Below are 25974 nucleotides of genomic sequence, written 5' to 3'. Positions count from 1 at the left end.
TTCACAGCATCACCCAAACATTCTCCCCAGCATGACAGAATTGGTCTTCACAGCATCTCCCAAACATCCATCCCAGTATGAGAGAAATGGTCTTCACAGCATCTCCCAAACAGTCACTCCAGCATGATAGAAATGGTCTTCACAGCATCTCCCAAACAGTCACTCCAGCATGACAGAAATGGTCTTCACAGCATCTCCCAAACAGTCACTCCAGTATGACAGAAATGGTCTTCACAGCATCTCCCAAACAATCTGCCCAATTTAACAGAAATGTTCTTCACGGCATCTCCCCAACAGTCAGTCCAGTGTGACAGAAATTGTGTTCACAGCATCACCCAAACATCCATCCCAGTATGACAGAATTGTATGACAATGACAGCATCTCCCTAACTGTCAGTCTAGTATGACAGAAATTGTGTTCACAGCATCACCCAAACATCCATCCCAGTATGAGAGAAATGGTCTTCACAGCATCTCCCAAACATCCTGCCCAGTATGAGAGAAATGGTCTTCACAGCATCTCCCAAACAGTCACTCCAGCATGACAGAAATGGTCTTCACAGCATCTCCCTAACAGTCACTCCACTATGAGAGAAATGGTCTTCACAGCATCTCCCAAACAGTCAATCCAGCATGACAGCAATGGTCTTCACAGCATCTCCCAAACAGTCACTCCAGTATGACAGAAATGGTCTTCACAGCATCTCCCAAACGATCTGCCCAATTTAACAGAAATGGTCTTCACAGCATCTCCCAAACAGTCAATCCAGCATGACAGAATTGGTCTTCACAGCATCTCCCAAACATCCTCCCCAGTATGAGAGAAATGGTCTTCACAGCATCTCCCAAACAGTCACTCCAGCATGACAGAAATGGTCTTCACAGCATCTCCCAAACAATCTGCCCAATTTAACAGAAATGGTCTTTACAGCATCTCCCTAACAGTCACTCCAGTGTGACAGAAATTGTGTTCACAGCATCACCCAAACATTCTCCCCAGCATGACAGAAATGGTCTTCACAGCATCTCCCAGTCACCCCAGCATGACAGAAATGGTCTTCACAGCATCTCCCAGTCACCCCAGTATGAGAGAAATGGTCTTCACAGCATCTCCCTAACAGTCACTCCAGCATGACAGAATTGGTCTTCACAGCATCTCCCAAACATCCTCCCCAGTATGAGAGAAATGGTCTTCACAGCATCTCCCAAACAGTCACTCCAGTATGAGAGAAATGGTCTACACAGCATCTCCCAAACAGTCACTCCAGCATGACAGAAATGGTCTTCACAGCATCTCCCAAACAATCTGCCCAATTTAAAAGAAATGGTCTTCACAGCATCTCCCTAACAGTCACTCCAGTGTGACAGAAATTGTGTTCACAGCATCTCCCTAACAGTCACTCCAGCATGACAGAATTGGTCTTCACAGCATCTCCCAAACATCCTCCCCAGTATGAGAGAAATGGTCTTCACAGCATCTCCCAAACAGTCACTCCAGTATGAGAGAAATGGTCTTCACAGCATCTCCCAAACAGTCACTCCAGCATGACAGAAATGGTCTTCACAGCATCTCCCAAACAATCTGCCCAATTTAACAGAAATGGTCTTCACAGCATCTCCCTAACAGTCACTCCAGTGTGACAGAAATTGTGTTCACAGCATCACCCAAACATTCTCCCCACCATGACAGAAATGGTCTTCACAGCATCTCCCAGTCACCCCAGTGTGACAGAAATGGTCTTCACAGCATCTCCCAGTCACCCCAGTGTGACAGAAATGGTCTTCACAGCATCTCCCAAACATTCTGTCCGGCATGACAGAGCGAAATGGCCTTCACAGCATCTCCCAAACATTGCAGAAATTTATAGTCCATCAACAACCTAAAACGTCTGGGTGACAGTATTACCCAATCAGTGTTCCTTAATTCACTTGGCTTCATATTGTAGGCCAATTTTCGACCCAATTGTCTGAAATGTGCATGTGCAACCTGTTCAGCATTTCCCAGGTTACAGTATTATGCCAACAACATCACAATAAGGTTCTCCCATGGCAGGGTAGCTACATAAAAAGGCCACTGACATATTTACATACTCGAAACGGGTTACAAAAACATGAAATAAAATAAAATGGAATAGAATAAAAAAAAAGCATGGAGATAGGATAAAGTAAAACAGTGGATTTTCAGTTTGGATTTTTTCAGTTTGGATTTTTAAAGTCAGCTTACACGTAAAACACAAAGTAAAACTGATGTTGCCTGCCTACTGGGTTACAACAGGGATTAAAACAATAAATTATGGTGACATAATTTGTAACTCATACTAAAGAGAACTTGACTCAACTCAGATTTGAACCAACCCAATGCGAATGTCAGCAGAGATCAATTCATAAAAGAGGTAGAGTTATATTTGAGGTAATCAATTTTTTGGAGTGCAGAACCAGTCTTCATACAAATATGCCTAAGAGGAAAGATTCAATACAGGGTTTGCAGTCTCATACGCGATTTTGGTCATCATAAAATTCGAGAGCACAGAAGGTGATGGATCATTTTAACAGACCTCGGTTGCTCACTGGCTTCTAAACGACAAACCGACTTATTCTTTTCCGCCCTAATGCAACAAGTGCGACCATTGTTGGGTGAAAAGCAGAGCCGGTAAAGATTCCATCTGTAGAAAATGCGCTTGTAAATATATCGATACAAGTATTGTACAGCAAATATTTAGATTGACTGCTTTCGCGTCAACAGACTCAATTTCGGGCGGCTGAGAATAGCAAGAGCAAGAGTCCGACCAGCGATGAAAGGGTCCATGCTGACGGGGTCTAGACGTCAATAATTCTGGCGCAGCCCTGTTCCTTTCGGAAACCTCGGTAGTAGCGAGAATCACGCGCAATTTTGTGGTTTCCGATGCCACTGTATCTGCGCAATGCGTTGTTCCGGTTGTTCCGGTTGTTAAATGTCAAGTTAAGGCAGTGATGCCTCTGTAAACGAAACCTTTTCGTCGATATATTTCACGACGAAAGATGAAGACGATGACAACTTCGTGTGACAGAACGCGACTTAAGGACAGAATTTTAGCAAATGTCGCCAAGGCAATTAAATGTGTAAGTTATGAAGATAAATCGGCGGGATACTTGTGTGGGCGCCAAAGCTTAGCGTAAGACCTCAGTAAAAATCACATGACTCTAATATTATTATCATGATGAATGAGTAATATAAGACAAAGAAAATAACACTGGGGCTCACTAATGTTTATTCTTATATATGTGCTGAAGTCAATATTTGTGTACGAAATAAGCTACTAAGATTTGTGAAGTGCGTGCATTCAGTATTGTTCATGAAGACTACAGTACACGTACTCTTTGTGGTCTATAGTTATGAATTCATAGACATAGTTACATTAATAGGTATTGATCAGCATCCCATCACTAAGTTTTTAATTTCTCTGTTATGGTCGTATGTGAAGACCTTTTAGATGGTGTGCTTTGATGGCAGGTGGTTTGATGGCAGGTATTTTTTTTTTTTTTGACTAAACCTTTGTCTCTACCATATATGGTTATCTAGGGTGCGTTTGTCGATCAGACGGCCTCTGGTGTTAGATTCAGTGGCCACTGGAGGGCGAAGTGTGTGATCCCAATGTTTCAGAAGTAGCATTAAGTTGCGTTAGCCACGTTATAATACACGCCACTGTTTCCATCGATGCCAGATTTGGTGGCGGCATTGGCGCCACTGGTCTCCCTCAGTGGCCACTACCTCAAAAAACAAAAAACACCATTTCTGCCACATGGGATATGTTATTCTCCTGTTAATTTGATGTGTAAATCTGTATTTTAACATATTTGGCTCGGTACCCAAGATATTGAAGCCTGAGGAGCTTCCTGTTGAAATCATAAGTGGTGAATGCATGCACCTGAGGGAAAGTCTTAAAACACAGACATGCATTCTTTTTTGTATAATATGTAAAGAAAACTGTTTATGAACCTTATTAATTTATTCTTCTGCTCAAGATTCCAAATTTTAAATATTGGCGCCAACTATATGAAGTGTATGTTTACCCTAATTCTTCTCAAATTTAGGACAGATATAAGCCATGTTGAAAGTAGAATATTAAATTTCTTTATCAGACTTTTGGAAAAGTAAAGATATGAGTATGTTGTGCAATATATGGTATAACCATGTGAGAAAAAGGAACTCATTACTCCTGCTAGAATTACATAAAAGTTACAAACATATGTTTTTGTAATGCCTTCATCCAATTCATATAATTTTAAGATTTCTGTGATTCATAATACCTCAACATAATTATTCACATTTTTCAGATACAAGAATTTCACATTTTGAAAGGAGAGGAAAATCTTGTGTTGACGAACTCAGACTGGCAATGTCATAAGCTATGCGAGCACTTAGACCATGCATTTTTACATGGGTAAGTACTATTTGTTCCAGTGACTCTGATTATGCAGTATGTGTTTGTTTCCCAGTGTGATTAAAAGGAGTCATTTTACAGTTACAGCATACGATTTTGAAGCCAATAAAAGGTTAGAGAATAGCACAATCCTCAAATACTACAAAAAGTACAGTATGGAAATCTAGGATTTAATTACCCAATTGAATTTTGGGTTTTTAAAGTTCAGATATTTCACAATGAATTTTTCCAGTATGGACTTACCTTACGGTTGATATTGTTTGAAATAATTTGCAGCCTTCGCCATGTGACTCATGGCTACTGGAAGGTTGTGACAGATTTCACCCGCAAGGGAGCTGTACAAGAGATCGTTCGGCTTAGTCATGTGACCACAGACTTAGGAAGAGGTAGGATTTTGTGCATTAATTACAAGGGCAAGAAACAACTTTGCCAAAACCCGGAGTTTCTTTTACAAAAATGTTGTGGCAACTGAAACAACTAACTTATCTGTAAGAAAACATGCAAAGATCAGCGTAATACATGTGTCTCACTTTAAATCCTTAGCAGTGTTCTGAGTTTGAGATAATTTGTAAGAAAATTCAAAATTCAGAACCAGCCATGGAATCCATTAAATCTTTTTTCCCCAGTGGTCTTCAATTTCTTTCAATTGTTAAGGAAAGCTTAATCATTCCTTCATTTTATTCTTTGCCCTCAACCTTTTTGCATATGAAAGAACAACTTTTCGGTTACATTGGTTGGATGGGTCAGTTTCAGGACTTCACAAAAAGTATAATTTTATCCGTCAGCACAGAATAATACCTTTAGAATATGCTTGAATAAACACCTGGCGAAAAGATAGAAGAATGACAGTAATCATTTTTGGAGTGTTCGGCTTTACAGTGGAAAACATCATTTAAAACAGTCAATTCCTATCTCACATTTCACAGGACGAGCTTGGCTGTATATTGCTCTGAACGAGAACCTTCTGGAGAGTTACATGAGGTGTTTCATGGAAAACAGTCGATATGTCAAGAAATATTATGTGAAAGAAGCTCTTGTACTGGATCAACAGGTTTGAGACCTTGTTTTTAGTTCTCAGAAGAAAAGAGAATAAGTATTTTATTAACATGATTAATGAGAGAACATGTTCTCAAGGGGAGATAACTGGGGACGCTATCATCCACTGATTAGTGTATGAAGATATATAATTATTTACATAATGAGCATATTTCTCACATTTCTTGTTTGGTTCAATGTTGATAAAATGTACAGTAATTTTCTGAATGTACTTAACTTCAACTGGAAGACGCTCCTAATGTCAAACCCTTTTATTAAAATGCATTCAGAAATTTTAAGGTGTTTTTTTCTTTTTGATGAAATGAGTATAAATTCATTACATTTCTTTTTTCTATTTTTTGATATTTGACAGAGGCTGAATGTTTTAGTTACTCTTACATCAGGCTTGGACTTTGGAACCTTCAAGTTAGAATATGTAAGTTAGATGGAGATTTATAATCCTAGTATTGAAGAAATCGAGGCATCACCACGTAGATGTAGAAAGTTTCTCAAATTTTAGATCTCTTGCCTGGATCTTTGTCAAGTGACTCCTTAGTACATATGTTGTTTACATTTTTTATATGGTATATTTCATATGCATTGTGTGCTGGCCGCCATTGTATGAGTGAAATATTCTTGAGTATTGTGTAAAACACCAATCAGGTAAATAAATAAATCATATGCATTGTAAACTTAGTGACATTATTCAGCAGTGCAGTGTATTGTGATGTTATTCTGGACTAATATATATATATATATATATATATATATATATATATATATATGTATATTTATCCATAAGTGTTTATGATGTTGTAATTGTATTATTATGTAATAACATGATTACAGGTAAACACTACAATTCCCACCTTGCTCCCACCCCAGTGCTGGCCTCCATCGTATAATTTAAATATCCTTGAGTATGGTGTAGAAACACCAATCAAATAAATGACAAAGATCCCAGAAAGAGAGTCAAAAGCTTGTGAAACCTTTTACATTTACGTGACAATTTTTTTTTCACATAAATTTCACACGTTTTTTTTTTCTGGTGTGACAAAGTGTGTGCGCTGTCTTTTTCATTGTACATAATTTTAAATGCTGTTTTTTCCCCCATGCTGTGCTCGGTTTCCTCACACCATATTGCTGGTGACGTCGTATCAGTGAAATATTCTTGAGAACGGCGTAAAACACCAATCAAATAAATCAAATGCTGCTTCGTGTAACTCTGATATTGCTTTGAATTTTTTAATCTCATTCAACTGAATTCCCACACTAACTGTTGTATACATGTAGTAATATGATGTTTACATAGTCATTTTGTCTTTATCCAAATACATTAGTGTGAAAGATGGATGAATATCCTGTGCTTGATAAATAGTAGTGACCTGTCGCTTTACATCATGGTAGGGTTAATTATTTCATTTTAAATGGGCGGGTATGTACAGTAATGAAAATCAAAAACATGACTTTAATTACCTGACTTGCAAATCCTTTAAAATGAATATTTAAGGTAATAAAATTCATCGATTATGGGTAATATTGTTTATTGTATATACCCGCTCATGTTGATATGCATTGATTTACCCACACCATGCTGTAATGGCACAATGGAAGCTCCTAATACTGTTTATTCTCCTATTCATTAACATTTTCCAAAACTGTTCTTACCAGATGATGTAGTCTTGTGCTGTTTAACTGAGATTTCTGGTTTAAAAATAAATACGAGCAAATTGTTAAAAATTCATGGCAAAAGTCATGGCTGTAATGAAGCATTGATTGTCCGACTGACCATTAGTATGTGAAGTACTTGTGTGATAGAACCCACATATTTGAAAAAATTACCCATATATTAACCTTTGACGTTTTCCTTCTTTTCCAGGACATGCCATATCTTGACCTAAGCAGTTATCAAGCTCGACCTAAAACTGACCAGTCATCTGCCGCGCATATTGATGATAAAGTGTCATTGTGCAGCATGGAAAGTAGTTCTTCACTGCTGAGTTCTTCCATGAGCGTGAGTTATACCTTTACAGCCTGGAAAATAATTGAATCACTGGATTCAGTGGTGTTTTGTCGTTAATTATTTTGAAGATCTCCACATGTTAACATGTACCATAGGATAAAGAACTATTATGGGTTTTATGTGTCATTCTAATGTGTATTTTCCTATGCAAAGCCTGAATTCTAGGAGTAACAGCTGGCTGATGGCTGTGTATGTCTTTATTTTCAGTCCAGTCTGATGTCCTCGTCTGATTACCTGTTCCCGAGGGGATACGGCGATGAGGATTTCGGCAGGAGGAGGACTTACTCTGCATCAACAGACTCCGGGTTTCAGATCGAGGCTGGGAGTACACTGCTTTCATCACGTCATCTGAGTGTACCATGTGACTCTTCCATGCGGAGTTCGAGTCCACACTCAGACACGTTCACACGAATAAGTCGAATAGAGAGCATAGTCAATGTGTCCGATCAAGAGGACAGTGAAAACTTAGAGGTCATAAGGATCAGATCAAAGGGAGATCACTCAAAGAAGAAGAAAAAGAAGTTGAAAAAGTTGACAAAAAAAGATAAGAACAGCATCAGTGAAAGAGACGAAGGTGAAGTGACAGATTCCAACTCACTGTCAAGGGATGATTCTACAGAGGACACATCCCGAGCGACGCCCAGTGACGACGGAAACTCAGAGAATTTCTACAACCATGGCACAAACACTAGTCTCCACTCTCCCACACCCCTTGGGAAAGTCACTAAAGACGACAGCGGGTATGGCTTATGTGAGGATGCGATGTCAGTGGGAGATGACACAGACTCTGGTATATATCACCACAACAAAGTGACTGTTGTCGGAGGAAAACCGAACTTGTCATCTGAGCAGTTTAAGACAATGACAGAGTCACATGGAGACATCCCAAAGCCTAACCTTCCAGCAAAGTTCAGCAATCATGATGATCATCCTTCAGCTGTGAGTCCTACAAGGAAAACAGACTCTCAGACTGCAAATGACAAAGTAAACAATCCTTTGCTGAGCGGATCACATAGTATCTCCTTAACTAGTCCAGAGCTACAGGTAAAGTCAGTGGAATCACCAAGCCAAGCTGGGAATAGCTCGCACAATGTCAAACTAGGTTTGATTGATACAACTGCTCTAGGTAACCATGTAGGATGTTCTGTGAATTCAGAGACAGTCAAAGAAACCCCTGTATCGTCCAATGACATTTATGGGGGCAGTGTTTCGAAAGGTCAAGGGTCAACACTGAAGCCTAGGTCAAACACAGCTGATGAACTTTCTTCAAAGGTCCTAGAGACATTGGCCAAAGCAGAATCAGAAAAGGAATTAGAAAACAGTCATCAAAGTTCTGTGATAGAGAGTGGTGAAGAACAGAAAGACAAACCGTCAGAGGAAGACTTAGAGTTTGACTATTCTGTCAAGTAAGTGGTGATGCTTCCTTAACATCCTTCCAATGTTTACAGACCTCAGGTGTTTATCCACGTTTTGAGAGCTCAATGTTGACATTCCAGTTATATAGCCTATGTGGCTGTGAAGATAGCCAGGTCTTACCATTGTAAATCCAAGCTCCAGAACAAATTATAAGGGTGCAAAAGTTGCATAAAAGTCTTATTTCAGTATGCTGTGACTTCTTTGTTCACAGAAATTAAAAAAAAATGGTCCAGATATTTAGAATTACAAGAGGGAGATAAAAGTAACAACTAATGTTTTTATTGTAATGTCTTTCTGTTTGTAATTTTCCCAGAGTGGACAACAACACAATGTTACACCTCATGCTGGACGTGTTTGAAAAGGAAGAAGAGCAGTTCATCAAGGTGAGGTCATCCTTAGAAATGCAAACTGCTGCTTACACTTACTAAGTAAGCCAAAGTATTGAGAGAGATGAGGAAAAGTGAGGAAATACAGTTAACTTCTATAACAACAAGCTATGGGATTGCGGCTGGTCAGTTTAGACCGTTGTTGTTGTGTTGTTTTTTTAGCTTGCAGATACCCAGGTCAGTCCTGAGTCATAGTCAGCACAGGCCCAAGTGTACTGTCTGCTGTCATGTTTGGTGTCTTCAGCATGGCATTCCTTGGAGGCAGCCTAGTAACTGTCTGCACTGGGATCAAACCATTACATTGTTGTGGTGGAATGTTTGCACAGGTGGTGTGACAAAACTAAGGTGAAAAGTTATGTTCATTCTTCAGAAAACAATCAGTATGGTAGCTTGTACTTAACAAGTCTTTGCCGTGTTGCATTGTAGCATGCTTACTCAAATCTGCCAAATCTTGTCACAGCTGGCTCATCCATGACTTGTATTTGATTTCTTACTTTTCCTTTTGCAGTTGTTCAGCACACGTTCGGGTCACACAGAAGGGGAGACAACTCTGATAGCTCTCTTGGTCACTGATAAAGCCGTGTACCTGTTAAGCAGAACTCACGGTGGCACCTTGAAGAAAGTTGCATCCATTCCTTACCAAGAACTAGACTACATTTCAGTGAGAAAACATTTTGTTATGAATTTGCAACTTTTTAAATTAAAGCAAATTTTCAAAGATCATAACCCTTTGAGAACATCAGTGATGTATTAATCTGGTTAAAGAAAATAATATGCTGATGAAGTTCATCTGGTTAAAGAAAATAATATGCTGATGTTTACACTATCCAGTATTATTACCTTTTAACTCTGTAGACAAAGTTAATCATGGAGCAATCCTTTGTGGCTTTCTCCTCAGAAAACCTCCACACCATAAATTAGAATGAATGACAAGTTTCTGTGAAAAGGTTCATATGTGATTATGAGGTGGTAAGGTTGTGTTTATGTCTGCAGCTCAGTATAGGAGACCAGGTGGTACAGATTGTATGTACCAACCGTCGTAAGCAGTTCTGGGTAACAACTGGAGATTCAGCTCTTACCAAGTGAGTTACACCTGACCCTAAATGTGTGTCTTTGTCTGAGCGAGTTAAACTACCGTACCTTCTCAACAATTTCAGACGCATTTTCAGAATGATGCCTTGCGAGGACTATTGTCTTAAGTCGTACACTCTCTGTGGGGAGTAGGGGATTACCAGTAGTTGATCATTGACAGCTGTCCATCACACTTCAGTGAGCCTCACCAGCTTGGCAAGACGGGGAGAGACGAGACAGACTGTCAGTTTTGAAGGGTTCACTTTTTGTGCCATTGAATGGCTGTAAGAGATGGACTCATTGTTGCAATGAATGTCAAGACGTAAAAAAATAAAAAACATGGTTGTTGTAGATGGAATTAGCACATGTTTGTAATTACTGGCATTTCAGCCCACATCAGTGCGGCATGCCTACAACTCCTGCTTTTGACACGATCAACATTCGAACTCTTCGATGGGTATGTGAAATGGCTAGCGAATATCCACCAGTTCTCTCACTTTTTAGTTCATTTTTTTCTCAGCAACGTGTGGTGTGTGTTAGCTAAAAGGTGGGGGTGAGAGCCAAAAGTGAGGAAGTGAGTGCTTGGGGTTTAACGTCGTACTTAACAATTTTTCAGTCATATGACGACGAAAGGAGAGCCAAAAGTAGATGTAGTCTCATTAACATCACTTTACAGAGGGAGATATTTAGGACAGAAATCTGTAAATGACATAGTTAGTGTCGAGGTGTTGCTAAGTTGTAGTGATTTTACTAGGTGAGCTCAACTGATACTGTGGGCCAGGCTGTGGGAGACTGTTCCATTCACCATAGGGGTGATTGGCCAATCCTAGTCAGGTGTTGGAGAACCATGATGATCAAGCCCTGCTTCCCGTGAATTAAAGGTTTTTTTGCTTCATTGAAAATAAAACCTGGTGTAATAGTTTTTTCACAGTAGGTAATCGTTTATTCACTAATAAATGTACCTGTAGACCTGTTTATAATTTGGGAAAGCTGCTTAAAAATATATTATCAGTGGGATACATACAAGCTGTGAATTTCCATAATATTTTAACAACGTTTTTTGTTGTAAGTTTGGTATCTGATAATAATTTCTGAAGCCAGTACCTTTAGAGGTTGTTCTGCGTGCAGTCTTGATTTTTACAATCCATATACCCATATATTCTTTGCATATTTTGTCTCACCAATGTTCAGTTGAAGAGTTTGTCAAGATGCTTCAGTTTAATTGCAGTCGGAATGAACTGAGTGAGGTTTCCCAGTCCAAGGAATGGGTCTTGAGGGAGCCGTTAATGTATTTACTGATACTGTGTCATACTCTGCATCATTCGTAACTTTGGAGCGAATTGAGAAAATTTGCAATTCTCTTTAATTTACACATTTATTAGGACACAAAACATATATGCTTAGATCTTGCGTCTGGAAATGACTGTCCAGAGCCTCCTATGTCCCAGATCTGCAGGCACCAGATGAAATCTACATGGTTTGTATTCTCGTCCAGGAACTGGGAAATCAGGCCTGTCATCTTTTCAGTTGCATCTAACCAACTGAATTTTATGTACTTTCTGTAAAATTAGTGATGCATTTCACAGCAATACGTACTCTTCAGGGTTCGATATTATCTGCTGGTCATCTGGTATTGTCAATGATCTTTGAAGTAAGGCATTTAAAAGTGTTACAAACCCCCTGTTTATCAAATTTAATGACATTAACACCTGAATGTGCCTACACTACTATCTTTTACTGGAAAGAAGTAATCTAAAAAGGTTGTGGGCCCCTGTTCGTCCTCCACCTGATTGAGACTAGCTGTCAGAAGTACGTCATGTTACCGCCAAAATAGACGTGGTCAGTAATTAATGAAAGTATGCTTATAAGACTTTGTTGGGGGCCACAAGGTCTGCTTACAACTCGGACATTCATGCTTTACTGCCAAAGGTGTTTTATTCCCATATGTAAGGCAGAATTGTTAATTCATTGATACAATGGCAATCATCCATTTTTCATTCTTTTATGGGCCACACACGAATGGCAAGGAAGATGAGGCCGGTAGATGCAAGACAATCCTGCAGATATAATGCCCAATACAGTAGAGTGTTGAATGTTCCCCTGTAAATAATGCCACACAACCATCGACTATAAATATCGGATACATAGTTTGTAGAACACAGCCGGAAAAACGACAAGGAGGGTTTTTTTTTTTCTTTGTAGAGAGTGTCTGTAATTAGTGAGAAGGTACGGTAAATATGGAATGTTGTGATTTTCATGCTAGATGACAGTTATGTGCCACTGTCACAGATAGAGTGACCTTTGACCTGCACCTTACTTGTTATTTACACATGTGATATGTCATATGTGGAAAGGTCTATCAGCCACCCATGAATGGTGGTGGGTTTCCACCGGACTCTACTCACTTTCTATCCACCATAATGCAGGCTGCTTTCGTATAAGTGAAATATTCTTGAGTAAAGAAACACATAAATAAATTTAATCCTGGACAGTGGAAGAAATAGCTAATCGTGAATTTTGTTGTTGGTCAGGTGTGTACTGCAGTCTGTTTGCGAAGCAATGGAGCTTTCTCCCCTGAAGCTGCCAAAGTTATCAGTTCTGACGGACGCTACCACACAGAGAATTGCCATGACCAAGTATGCTGCTGCCGAAACAAACAGTGAGGTGAGAGCTATACGGCGTGGTCAGTGGGGCTTAAAGTAGGGCCTTATCTGCAGAGATCAACAAACTGACACTGTTTTGCACACATGTGACACATTTTGCTTGATTCTGATTTAGTCATCTACCTTATAGGGCCAATAAAGATTTTTTTTCTTGTAAAATTTGATTAATTTGTTAACCGAAAAACTAAACCTTGGTATCAGAAGTATTACTTTAAGGTCTTTGTGTGCTTCTGATAGTCTGTTTTGACATACCAAACTTTAGGTGAAATACAGTAATCTAGAACAGATTGATTCAATATATGTTTTAACATAAACAGCATTACTGCACTTGCACAAGTGGAGAGACCCTATAGGAGCAACATGTGGCAAAGTGAAAGTCAAACTCATGAAAAAAACATAGGCTCAACTTACAAATTTCTGACAGTCTAGATCTTCTTATTATATTTCTGTGGAACTGAGTTGTTACCACATACAAAAAATCTTACATCAACATAAAGATGGAAACAGACTCACGTTAAAATGCGTCTACAAACCTAAATTGCTATTATCCTATCTTTTGAAACATGTTGCTGAACTATTCCTTTGATTCTGAAGACATGTAACTTGTGTTTTTGTTACCAGCGAGAGAATGTGAAGATTCTGTCGTATGTTCTGGTACACTGGGAAGATCCCAGCTCTAGTCGCAAACAGCAGAGTGCGCACAAAGAGGGGCATTTACTCTACAAATCAAAGGGCCTCAACTTTACCTGGAAAACAGCTTACGTGGCTCTCAGGTACGTCCTGTCAACTGAATAGAACAAGATATTTTGTTTATTTTCTTCATCTATTGATTTTTTTTTTAAAAAAAAACAAGCTTGATTCTGTGGTGTGGGTAGTGCATGCAATTGGTTCTGTGCCTCCGATAATGGAAAAGTTTGATGTTGCAATCAGAACGTGCTTTCTGTTGTGATGCAGCGCAGGAATATATTGGATAGACATGAAATCTGTTAAGTTGTTAATATTTTGTGACATTGTTTTTCTGCGGGCAGAGATGGAGTTTTCTGTCTATTCAACTCAAAGTCTGACAGCAAGCCCCAGCAGTTCATCAAACTGAACAGCGAGAACTGTAGCGGGTGCAGGAGACTGACGTCTACAGACAGGAGCCACTGTTTGGAGATCATGGGCACCAAGGGGAATGGTATACAGCTGGCCGCAGCGAATGATCAGGAAGCTAGCAGCTGGCTACAGGTGCTGTGTCAGGCTGTGTCAGAGGGTCAACAGGTGAGTCTACATATACCAGGTGTGAGGATGAGGAAGTTAGCAGCTGGCTACAGGTGCTGTGTCAGAAGGTCAACAGGTGAGTCCACACATACCAGGCATAAAGGTGAGGAAGCTAGCAGGTGGCTACAGGTGCTGTGTCAGAAGGTCAACAGGTGAGTCTACACATAGCAGGTGTGAGGGTGAGGAAGCTTGTAGATGGCTACAGGTGCTGTGTCAGGCTGTGTCAGAGGGTCAATAAATGAGTCCACACATACCAGGCGTAAAGGTGAGGAAGCTAGCAAGTGGCTACAGGTGCTGTGTCAGGTGGTGTCAGAGGGCCAACAGGTGAGCCTACACATAACAGACGTGAAGGTGAGGAAGCTAGCAGGTGGCTGCAGGTGCTATGTCAGGATGTTTCAGAGGGCCAACAGGTGAGCCTACACACACCAGGCATGAAGGCGAGGAAGCTAGCAGGTGGCTGCAGGTGCTGTGTCAAGTGGTGTCAGAGGATCAACAGGTGAGTCTACACATACCAGGTGTGAGGGTGAGGAAACTAGCAGTAGGCTATAGGAGCTGTGTCAGGCTGTGTCAGAGGGCCAACAGGTGAGCCTACACATACCAGACGTGAAGGTGAGGAAGCTAGCAAGTGGCTGCAGGAGCTATGTCAGGTGGTGTCAGAGGATCAACAGGTGAGTCTACACATACCAGGCATGAGAGTGAGGATACTAGCAAGTGCTGTGTCAGGCTGTGTCAGAGGGCCAACAGGTGAGTCTACACATACCAGGTGTGAGGGTAAGGAAACCAGCAGCTGGCTATTGGTGCCGTGTCAGATGGTCAACAGGAGAGTCTGCACATAGCAGGTGTGAGGAAGCTAGCAGGTGGCTACAGGTGGTGTGTCAGAGGAACATCAGGTGAGTCTACACATACCCGGTGTGAGAGTGAGGAAGAGCTGGCTACAGGTGCTGTGTCAGAGGGACAGCAGGTGAAACTACACATACCAGGTGTGAAAGTGAAGAAGCTAGGAACTGGCTACAGGTGCTGTGTCAGAGGCCTTGTGTTCCTGAAGCTTGTTTATTTATTTAATTGATTCGTGTCTTATGAGGTACTTAAGAATATTTCACTTATACAATAGTTTCCAGTATTATGGAGGTAGGAAACAGGGCAGAGCTCAGAGGAAAAGCACAACGATCTGTAAGTTGCTGGCAGATTTACAATGTAGATCCGACTAGTGTAGTTTTGTCTCCAAAACAAAATTACGTAAATGCATAAATTGCAATGAAAGTTGCTCTTTCATGTTTGAAAAGATTGAAGAATTAGTGTAGTCATAATATTTAATGCACTACACTTATTGCTGTGATGGAAAGTATCTAAGGATTATGGCCTAGACGTTCTGAATAGAGCTTGATATTCCAAATAGAAAGTACGAAAAGAACCTCTGGTGGTAAGCTATTTTCAAATGCTCCACAAAGAAACAGAGCTGTGCTGCAAATTTTTGTGCTGTCAGAATGTTACTACTTCAGAATCATGTGCTCGTGATCAAAACCCAGGTCGGGTCATACCAAAGACTTCAAAAATGGTACTTGTTGCTGCCTGGCATGAAGCTCAGCGCGGAAAGGTTAGAGTGAGGAAACAGGACTGGTGGGCTCGGTGTCAGTATAATGTGACTCAGTGATGTGTCATGTCTGATATCTTCGGCATGATTCTTCATCTTTCGCAGCATGGACTCGCCCCTGCCACAAGAATACATAGTATATGTGAGCCTTAATGAATATGGATTTTTTTCTTACATTATGAATCTTACCGTTATAACAGTGCATTATGGGAGAAGGCCGCAGCTTGAATTGCCTGGCTTGCTGCTTGATATTGACCCCCCAGAAGATCCTGATGTGTCATGAAGATGTACAGACAAGCTTTTTCCGCACTTTAGGCAGCGCTAATGTGGTCGATGTCACAGCCATCACTGAAGATCCCTTTGTGAAAACTTACTGTGTACTGGTGAGTGGGCGCATGTAAAAGGCAAAGTGGGGGCCTACATGGTGAGCATGCTGATGCAAAATAATACCTCAAGAGCCCCTCGCCAATTAGGTCGCTGCGAGTTTATGTCCAACTCATGCTTGCTTCCTCTCTTGCTGTATGTATAAAGGTCAGCCAATAAACTGCAGTTTCTGCCCATTTTGCTGGCTGCCATGATATAAGTCAAATACTCTAAGAGTCCCACATAAATAAATGAAAGACAAAGTGCCATGTTTTTCCATGTCTGATTTCATCAATGATGTGGCCACGTGTGCCTTCAACTAAACTATATCTTTGTTTATATCCTGATCATCATGGAAGTTTACTCTACTGGTATTATTAAGTTGGACCCTTGTTGATAACAAGCACTTAAAAAATTTCACAGGGCCATTGGCAAATTTGTTTTTGGGTGAAAATCAGTTGTCTTCATCAGTGTGGCATGTGATTTTGTACTGCATATGTGGGAAAGTTTGCCAGTAATTTACCAGCTGGTGATGGATTACCCAGGGTACTCCATTTTCCTGCACCCATAAAACAGACTGGCATTGTTTAATTGAAAATTTTTGAATTTGCGCTAAGCAGCAATGAAATATTTCAAGTATAGTCTTCCAGCATTCAAATTTTCATCTTGTTTTTGTAGGAATTTGAGTCCCAAGATGTAGGCATAAGCAGTAACCAATGGGTGCTGTACTTCAATGCAGCAAACGAAAAGAAGGCTTTTATTCAGGCATTTTCTGGAGAGTGGGCAAAGGAATTTCAGGTGTGTTGATTGTAGCTTGGCTCAGTGTCAGTACACATAACTGGGTGGGCTTGGTTCAGTGTCAGTATACAATGACTGGGTGGGCTTGGTTCAGTATCAGTACACAGTGACTGGGTGGGCTTGGTTCAGTGTCAGTCCTCAGGGACTGGGTGGGCTTGGTTCAGTGTCAGTCCTCAGGGACTGGGTGGGCTTGATTCAGTGTCATTACTCAGGGACTGGGTGGGCTTGGTTAAGTGTCAGTACACAATGACTGGGTGGGCTTGGTTCAGTGTCAATCCTCAGGGACTGGGTGGGCTTGATTCAGTGTCAGTACTCAGGGACTGGGTGGGCTTGGTTCAGTGTCAGTCCTCAGGGACTGGGTGGGCTTGGTTCAGTGTCAGTACACAATGACTGGGTGAGCTTGGTTCAGTGTCAGGACACAATGACTGAGTGAGCTTGGTTAAGTGTCAGTACACAATGACTGGGTGGGCTTGGTTCAAATGTCAGTACTCAGGGACTGGGTGGGCTTGGTGGACTAGGTTCAGTGTCAGTACTCAGGGACTGGGTGGGCTTGGTTCAGTGTCAGTCCTCAGGGACTGGGTGGGCTTGATTCAGTGTCATTACTCAGGGACTGGGTGGGCTTGGTTCAGTGTCAGTACACAATGACTGAGTGGGCTTGGTTAAGTGTCAGTACACAATGACTGGGTGGGCTTGGTTCAAATGTCAGTACTCAGGGACTGGGTGGGCTTGGTGGACTAGGTTCAGTGTCAGTACTCAGGGACTGGGTGGGCTTGGTTCAGTGTCAGTCCTCAGGGACTGGGTGGGCTTGATTCAGTGTCATTACTCAGGGACTGGGTGGGCTTGGTTCAGTGTCAGTACACAATGACTGGGTGGGCTTGGTTCAGTGTCAATCCTCAGGGACTGGGTGGGCTTGATTCAGTGTCATTACTCAGGGACTGGGTGGGCTTGGTTCAGTGTCAGTCCTCAGGGACTGGGTGGGCTTGGTTCAGTGTCAGTACACAATGACTGGGTGAGCTTGGTTCAGTGTCAGTACACAATGACTGGGTGGGCTTGGTTAAGTGTCAGTACACAATGACTGGGTGGGCTTGGTTCAAATGTCAGTACTCAGGGACTGGGTGGGCTTGGTGGACTAGGTTCAGTGTCAGTACTCAGGGACTGGGTGGGCTTGGTTCAGTGTCATTACTCAGGGACTGGGTAGGTTTGGTTCAGTGTCAGTACTCAGGGACTGGGTGGGCTTGGTTCAGTGTCATTACTCAGGGACTGGGTGGGCTTGGTTCAGTGTTAGTACACAATGACTGGATGGGCTTGGGTGATTGTCAGTACTCACTGACTGGGTCAGTAAGGCAAAGGTATTGGTGTACATTCACAATTTAGCTTTTCCACAGGGGCTTTTCAGAAGAAATGTCTTTACAGTTATATTGTGCACTGCTTAAGACTCATAGTCATATATGGATTCTGTAATGAAGATTGAGTATCACCACATAAATGTAAAAGGTGTCACAAGCTTGCAACCCATGTGATTCCAGCATATAGATACATACATGTGTGATGACTCAACTTCATTATTAGTTGTTATATTGGGGTTAAAACATTCACTTCATGTATAGGATAATTACTTCAAGTCAGGTCTTCACAAAAGTTTCTAAAATAAGAACTTCCCCAGCATTTGATACAAAGCTTGAGAACTGCATTCACTATTATTCCACAGAATCACTATTATAGTCAGACCAGCTTTGATGTCTGTCTGTGGTGGACATCGTACTCTTGTATGGTCTTGCATGAAGACTACTGGAGACTACTGTACTTCTCCTCTCCCCTGTCACACCTGGAAGAGTTAGTCGGTTATTGACCAAACATTGGTGGGTTACTCCAGTTTTCTCCACCCATACAACTGGCTGTGTATCTTGAGTATGATTGAACAACAGAGACTTGTTATTAAGTAAAATGGTGCTACAGTGAGGCAGCACTACTGATGTGACTGCATTGGGTCACCATACTTTTGCAAGGTCAGGTGTAATCAGTCATTCAATTGATCATTTAATGTGGTAAGTGTTCAGCTCTAGATGTGTTTCTCTTGCCTTTGTCCAGGTTGAAGTCCCGATTCACCAAATACAAGATGTGCCACTGCAGACAAAGTGTCGAGAAATGGCCAACCACTTACGAGACTCTCTTAAGCTCAAGTGATATGTCCTGTGCTGCAGATTTTTAACATGGGTATTCTTTATGCTCTAAGATATTATTTGTAAATTTACCTCCCTTACAAAATATTGGTATTTGACTGAAACTGAACAGAGTTTTTGCTAAATCTGTGGTACATGTTGACTAACAGACATGCTGTAATCATTTGCTCAGTGATGAAGTTTTGTAGTGTATGGCAGTTTGATGATGTCCTGTAGTGCTCATTAAAACTTAGTGCTCAATAAACAGTTGGACTGAGCATTGTTTGTCATTTTAGGAAAAAAAGAGGGATGTTTTATCAGCTTTGTAACTAGTGTTCAAAAAGAACGTACTAGAACTTCCTACAAATAGATGTACCGTAATTCTTCTACAATTTTGGATTAGTAGTGTTGGAAGTAGAATATTACAGTTCTTTACCAGCCTTTTGGAAAAGTAAAGGTATGAGTATATTGTTCATTAGATAACCTAACCATGTGAGAAAAAAAATCCAGTATTCCTGCTATAATTATATTATATATCATATATATTGGCTAAAATGAGCAGACCAGGTGTCCCAAATTTTAGAAGAAATATGGTATACAGCCTTCACTTTATCAGCAGTCACATCAGTTTTTGCCAGTAAGATTGTATCTCAAAATTGCATGTTTGTAACAAGTGCAAAATGTGTCTTTCACTGTGTTCATGTCTTTTTTGTTTTCAAATTTCATTGTGGCAAAAAAATAAGGCTTAATTTAGTGTTCTACTTCTGTTAGTATTGCTTATGCTCAGCCCTTCTCAAGCGTAAAATAATAAAAGAAAAATAACTTTTATTAAACCTGATGGTGGCCTTATTCTCTAGTTGTAATTGATGGGTGCTTCTTGACGAGTGATCAGCAGTATGAGGCAGAGCAGACTGATCAGGAAAGACCCGAAGTGACCAGAACCATAAGTTTTCCATCAAAACTCAATTCTCTTTTCTGTGAGAATACTACATGTAGTTGTCTTGGCAGGTGGTGGATATATAAATAAGTTATATATGTCCATGAGGTTAATTTACATACATGCGTAATTTAATTCTTTTTTTTATTTTTTAAAATAACCAGGTAATTATTAATTAAGTTGTTGAGTTTTTGCGACTTGTTATATTTTGAGATATTTTTGTTGGACTTTGTGTTCCCTCATTTTGGACGGTTTTTGAAGCATTGACAATAGCAAATGTGCTTTGTAAAGTTTAATTTATGAATAGCAAAAAAACATGATTAAAACACTCAGTGGTATTTTCCTTGACATTATGTTATAGCATCACCCTCTATATCCTTCCGTTAGTACTGACAATTCAGTCACGCCCTGTGTATTCATGGTTTTTCCTTAAACCAAATTTAGTCATACCCTCTGTGTGTATGGTTTTTCCTTAAACCAAATTTAGTCACACCCTCTGTGTGCATGGTTTTTTCCTTTAATCAAATTTAGGCACACCCTCTGTGTACATGGTTTTTCGTAAATCCAACTTTTGGCACACCCTATATTCTTGTGTTATTAGCACCCTCTACCAACTTCCCTAAATGGCATTCTTTACATGCTTTCCTTAAAGACAGAAATATGTTGCTTCAGTTAACTACTGGCACATTGGAGGAGGGGTAGATCGGAGATCTGTTTAATTCTTTACAGGTTAACTTTCAGAAGTATTGACCTGTAATGTTCCATTCTCTTACCTGGAACTCTGTATTTTTAGTGTACTGTCCACAACATATCGAAGTAGTATGCTACAGTAACACGTTTCCGACTTCATATCACCTAGTTATTCATTAGCATATGTAATAATGAGCATAATGTCACAATTAACACAAATATACCTGGTAGAAGGAGCACCATTTTTGATGACGGTCGGCTGCAAGTGGCATCATCTGGAAAAAGATAAACTCAACAGAATGTTTTGGATTGAAGCCATGAAGATGTATATCATTAACAGGGCGATTGTCAACTTGTTAGGGAGTCTTAAACTTGTAATTTTTGTTTCACTAATGAACGCATCAAATAGTAAGCAACAATTTTGAAAAAAAAAAAGTGAACAGCTGGGTTCTAATTCTGTCCATTGGATGCACCGGTTCTACATCTGATAGCGTAATTACGATGTTACAATCATTATTATTTCCACATAATGAGGTGACATGAGTTCAGAATTTCTTCAACATCATGGGAAAGATATTTTTATTGCAAACAGCTTGGATACTTTAAGGACTGCATGGGCGACAGGACCAAATGCCAGGTTTGCCAACAGTTGCTTCGAATCCGAGCAGTTCATGTGGAAGCTTTGCTGGGAACGTGGTCAACTGATCTCAGTGCTAGAGAAGCAGGTTCAATCCCAACTGTGAATGGGGAATTTCTAGAAACCTTCACTGCCGTTGCTCATGGGGGGCCTAGGTGACTACAGTGGTGCCGTCGAGGTCACTCATTGAGCCATTTTTGGATACCTTAAGACGTGTGACCACATCCTAGTTCATATGATCACATTGGTCAAAGGTAGTCCAGTGAAAAACGGAATTAAGAGTGAGGGTTTTCGCGGTAATTTGCTTAATGAGAGTATGGGCATGTGCTATCTTCCAGAGGATTTAATTCATTTCCAAGTTTACTCTTGCTTAAAGTTATGTGAATTGAGTGCATATCTAATGCATATTTTTTGTGTTGCAATAGGTAATGTGAAACGTGAAGGACACTGCTTCGCTTTATCAAGATTTAAACGAGATTTACTCTTGGCATGTCCCTACATGTGCTCTGGTGGTATTACTGCATTAATATTCCACAATTCATGTATGCCTATTACTGGTACAGAGTAATTCCCCTTTATGACATGCAGTGTATTTTATATGTCACACTGTCAAGTTGTGGGTATTGTAGATAGCGAGTTTTAGTTTTATCTTTATTACTTGATGTATGATAAAGATTTGTGGCATTCTGTGACTTGTATATGTAGATGCCCTTCACTGATGTGAAATAGTTAATAATAGTGTGATGGAAATAGTTTTTAGTTAAAACCAAAAAGAAGGTGTTGCTGTCATAATTTGTAGCAGGATTTACAATCAGTAGAATATCAGTGACTGGCTGAGCTAAGCCTACTGCCCACTACCCCACCCAATCTGGGTCATCTTCCAATGGTTGCTCTTTAGATATATGCTAAGCACTGCCGCCACCCCCCCCCCCCCCAACCTCCCACCCCCCTCATTATCACTACCACCACCAGTCACCCCCTTACATGTATCTGGTAAGTTCCCCACCCCTAGTCCATTTCCAGACTTGATTGAGGTAGGCTCATACATTCTATACTAAGCCTACACCCCAGTACTATTCCAATTTCATACTGGCCCATACATACTTCTGTATCAGTATCTCATACATCCACAGTAGGAGTTCATCTGCACATTTCTCCTGCCATTCCTGTTTTTGTATTCTGTCAGTGTCTTGCTGTCTTCTGTTTTTTTTGTTGGTTTTTTTTTTTGTTGTTGTTGTTTTTTTTAAACAGCACATTTGTATCTTTTTATCAGGCAAAGAACATGGTGTTTACTTTTACCTTGTTAGTAAAACAGTGAAATGCAATATACTTGTAATATGTACATGAAAATACAGGTGTGACCAGGTATTCAATTAATATTAATTAGATTTCATACATTTATTGTTCTATGTTGTATTTATGATATTTAAGCTCTGTGCAATTACCGTGTCGTGTACAAATGATAGAAATGTGAAGATAAACCATGACTTTAAATAAACGTTATTTTATGTATATGCTTTTTAAGTCATAAAAACATGTACCTGTAAATTTTTGATGATATTATAAATATTTTGGGAAAAGTCCTGACTCGAAATGTGATACGCTTTTGTGATGCATTGAGTGAATAGTACATTTTAGTGAGCAGTATGTACAATGTATATATTTATTTATTTGATTCGTGTTTTATGCTGTACTCAAGAATATTTCACTTATACGACGGCGACCAGCATTATGGTGGGAGGAAACCAGGCAGAGTCTTGGGGGAAACCCATGACCATCCTAAGGTTACTGGAAGACCTTCCCACATACAGCCGGAGAGAAAACCAGCCTGAGCTGGGCTTAAACTCACAGCGACTGCATTGGTGAGAGGCTCCTGGGTCATTACTCTGCGCTAGTGCGCTAACCAACTGAGACACAGAGGCCCCCACAATGTGTATGGGTCTTTGTTCAAAAAGCATGTGCTAGTGAGTGACGGGTAAATGTCAAACTATTTCCTGCACATAATTAGTGGCTTTCCACGTGTTTGCCCAGAAAGCAGTGGTATGAAAGTGTCCTCATGTGAATGTTCAAGGAGAATGTTAATGTATACATGTATCTGGGGTTAATGTATACGTGTATCTGTTAATGTATACATGCATCTCTTGATGAATACATGCATCTCTTGATGAATACATCTATCTCTTGATGAATACATCTATCTCTTAATGAATGCATGTATCTGGTACTTTAGTAGACAGCTGTGTAATTATTTGTATTCTTCATGACCATGAAATCCCTGTTTTGGTCTGATCTGTGCGGTCTGACAGCATATAGGCCTACTCAGTCATGTGGCATTAAAACATTGTGAAGTAGTTGTGGTGACATCAAAGGATTTTGGTATAAAATTGTTCCATTATTAAAACTTTTACCTTGTAAAATGTTGTAAGATTGAATCAGTTTAAAGAGAACAAGCTTACAGCCATGCTGCTCACAACCTAATTATCATGAAATCTGCTGAAACCCTTTCTGGATAAAAATTTAAACAGATCTTAAAGGATACTTGAAAAGGGACAGTAAACCAAAAGATTATGTTTCTATGCCAAATGATGAAAATTATACCCCAGAATTTTTGTTAAAAACTTTCATTTTGGGGGTATTTTTTTTACGTGTTAATTACACCTTGTCACCACAATTTGGGCAAGGAGACGTACACAGATTCTGTATGGCTTCTCCGAGCCCCTTTGTGGGTGCATAACATCAGGCAGTTCATGTTTTTTTTTTTTTTTTTAATAATATTAGCATATCCATGATGATTTTGCATGTGTTATGCATCATTTTTGCAAATTACTAGGTGAAATGACATTTTTCAGAAGGTCATAGGCTGTCTGTATAACTAAGTGATAGTTATAGTAAAGATCAACTGAATGTTTGTACATGTCCTATTTTATTAGATGTTTTGCCTCCCTTACTTTTTTATAAGTCTTATTTTTAGTAAGTCATTTTATGTGAATGTCTTCATGCTCATCTTCTACTGTTTCACAAACATTACTTCATCTAATCTGTCATGTTAGGTCAGTATTGTTTAGATGCAGAGATCCAGTTCTAATTTAAAGAAAATCACCATTTTTCATTAATGATGGTATGTTTCTCCAGAAAATCTAGTTTTAATAAGCCTGTATAGTTAAAATACACACATGTATGTATTTCTGATGTCAATGGTTAAATGTCATTTTTTTTCCTTTTCAAGTATCATTCCACATTTTGTGCATCAGTCATGAGGATAGCTATCACTCACTTTTTTCCTGTTGTAATGCAATCATCATTTTGCTGAAAGTTAGATTTATTTTTTTAAGACTGCTTATAAAAGTGAAGTGAGCATTTAAGGGCATTTTTTCATGATTAGTGTAAATCCTTAAAAACATTTAGAGCTTCACATGAATGTATAGTTTGTGGTTCAGGTTTTAAGCTCTGAAAATGCTGGTAAGTACTTGTTCCTGAGCATATACATGTATATATGTAGCTTCAGTGTATCTGGGCCCAGTTGTTCAAAAGTGTATTAAAAGTTAATAGGCCAGACGTACATCTTAATACATTTTTTCACCTGTTAATGCAAAACGTTAATTCAAATACACATTTGAACAACTGAGCCCAGGTAGTAGTACAGTAATCATGACAAATACAGGCAGACCATAGGGCAGGTGTAATCAGTGTTTCAGCTAAATTCACCCTTGTCTTTTTCCAGATTGAACACCCCAGTGCTTAAGCCATGGATACTTAATGTTGCAGTATTTACTGTATTGAATAAAGCCAACTCTTGTGCCGTGAATAAAACAAATAGACTGCATTACAAGATGCATTTTACCCTTTTGTGTTTCTTCTGGTTTTATTGTAGAGTTTAGAGAAGCAGAACATTTTCTTGTGCAATCGATACTTTTCATTGTAAAAATGTCTGACATGCAAATTGAAAAACAGTGACGTAAACCGTGCTGTGAGTTGGAGCTACAGCCTTGATCTGCCCAGGTACAACCTTGATGGCTCTCCCCAGGTACAAACTTGATGGCTCTTTCTAGATACAATCTTGATGGCTCTCTGCAGTTATAACCTTGATGGCTCTCTCCAGGCACAACTTTGATGGCTCTACTCAACCCTAATGGCTTATCAATCAGGGCTCCCTTTTTTTAGTCATTAATTATGTTGCTTTAATGCATTTGTCAACTAGAATTGGGCGGTTCACTCGTTTTGTGCCTGAGCCAGAGAATGAACCCATTCCATGAGTAACAAAGCAATTGAAAGGCAAGCAGTTTAACTCTTTTTAATAATTATGACTACTTTAACTGTGGATTTTTACAGTTAACGAGACCAAGAATTTACAAAAAAACAACACTTTTATTACAAATCACATGTATTTGTTTCAACTATGGATGTCAACAGGTAGATGAACATATCTGACACGATTTGGTAATTTGCCAAAATGAAAGATATATAATATTCCTGGCTCTGATAATGTGGTAAATCAGTGAAAGCATATCACAAAGAAGCGGTGCT

The 25974-nt window shown here is 39.8% G+C and overlaps 1 protein-coding gene across 1 annotated transcript; it reads left to right on the top strand.

The window, feature by feature from the left end:
* Window positions 1-2959: 2959 nt before the first annotated feature.
* LOC135475073 (pleckstrin homology domain-containing family M member 2-like) lies at window positions 2960-22380 on the top strand. The gene is made up of 16 exons (XM_064754817.1): window positions 2960-3099; window positions 4315-4421; window positions 4698-4807; window positions 5348-5472; window positions 5830-5892; window positions 7336-7470; window positions 7687-8885; window positions 9209-9278; window positions 9790-9942; window positions 10275-10363; window positions 12884-13016; window positions 13637-13788; window positions 14044-14275; window positions 16067-16249; window positions 16908-17027; window positions 19116-22380. Exons 1-16 carry the CDS (start codon window positions 3019-3021, stop codon window positions 19209-19211), a joined length of 3048 nt encoding a protein of 1015 aa, XP_064610887.1. The 5' UTR covers window positions 2960-3018; the 3' UTR covers window positions 19212-22380.
* Window positions 22381-25974: the final 3594 nt, after the last annotated feature.

Source organism: Liolophura sinensis, chromosome 9 (genome assembly GCF_032854445.1).
Source record: "Liolophura sinensis isolate JHLJ2023 chromosome 9, CUHK_Ljap_v2, whole genome shotgun sequence".
NCBI classification, from domain to species: Eukaryota; Metazoa; Mollusca; class Polyplacophora; order Chitonida; family Chitonidae; genus Liolophura; species Liolophura sinensis.
This window is presented reverse-complemented; position numbering and strand designations above follow the sequence as displayed.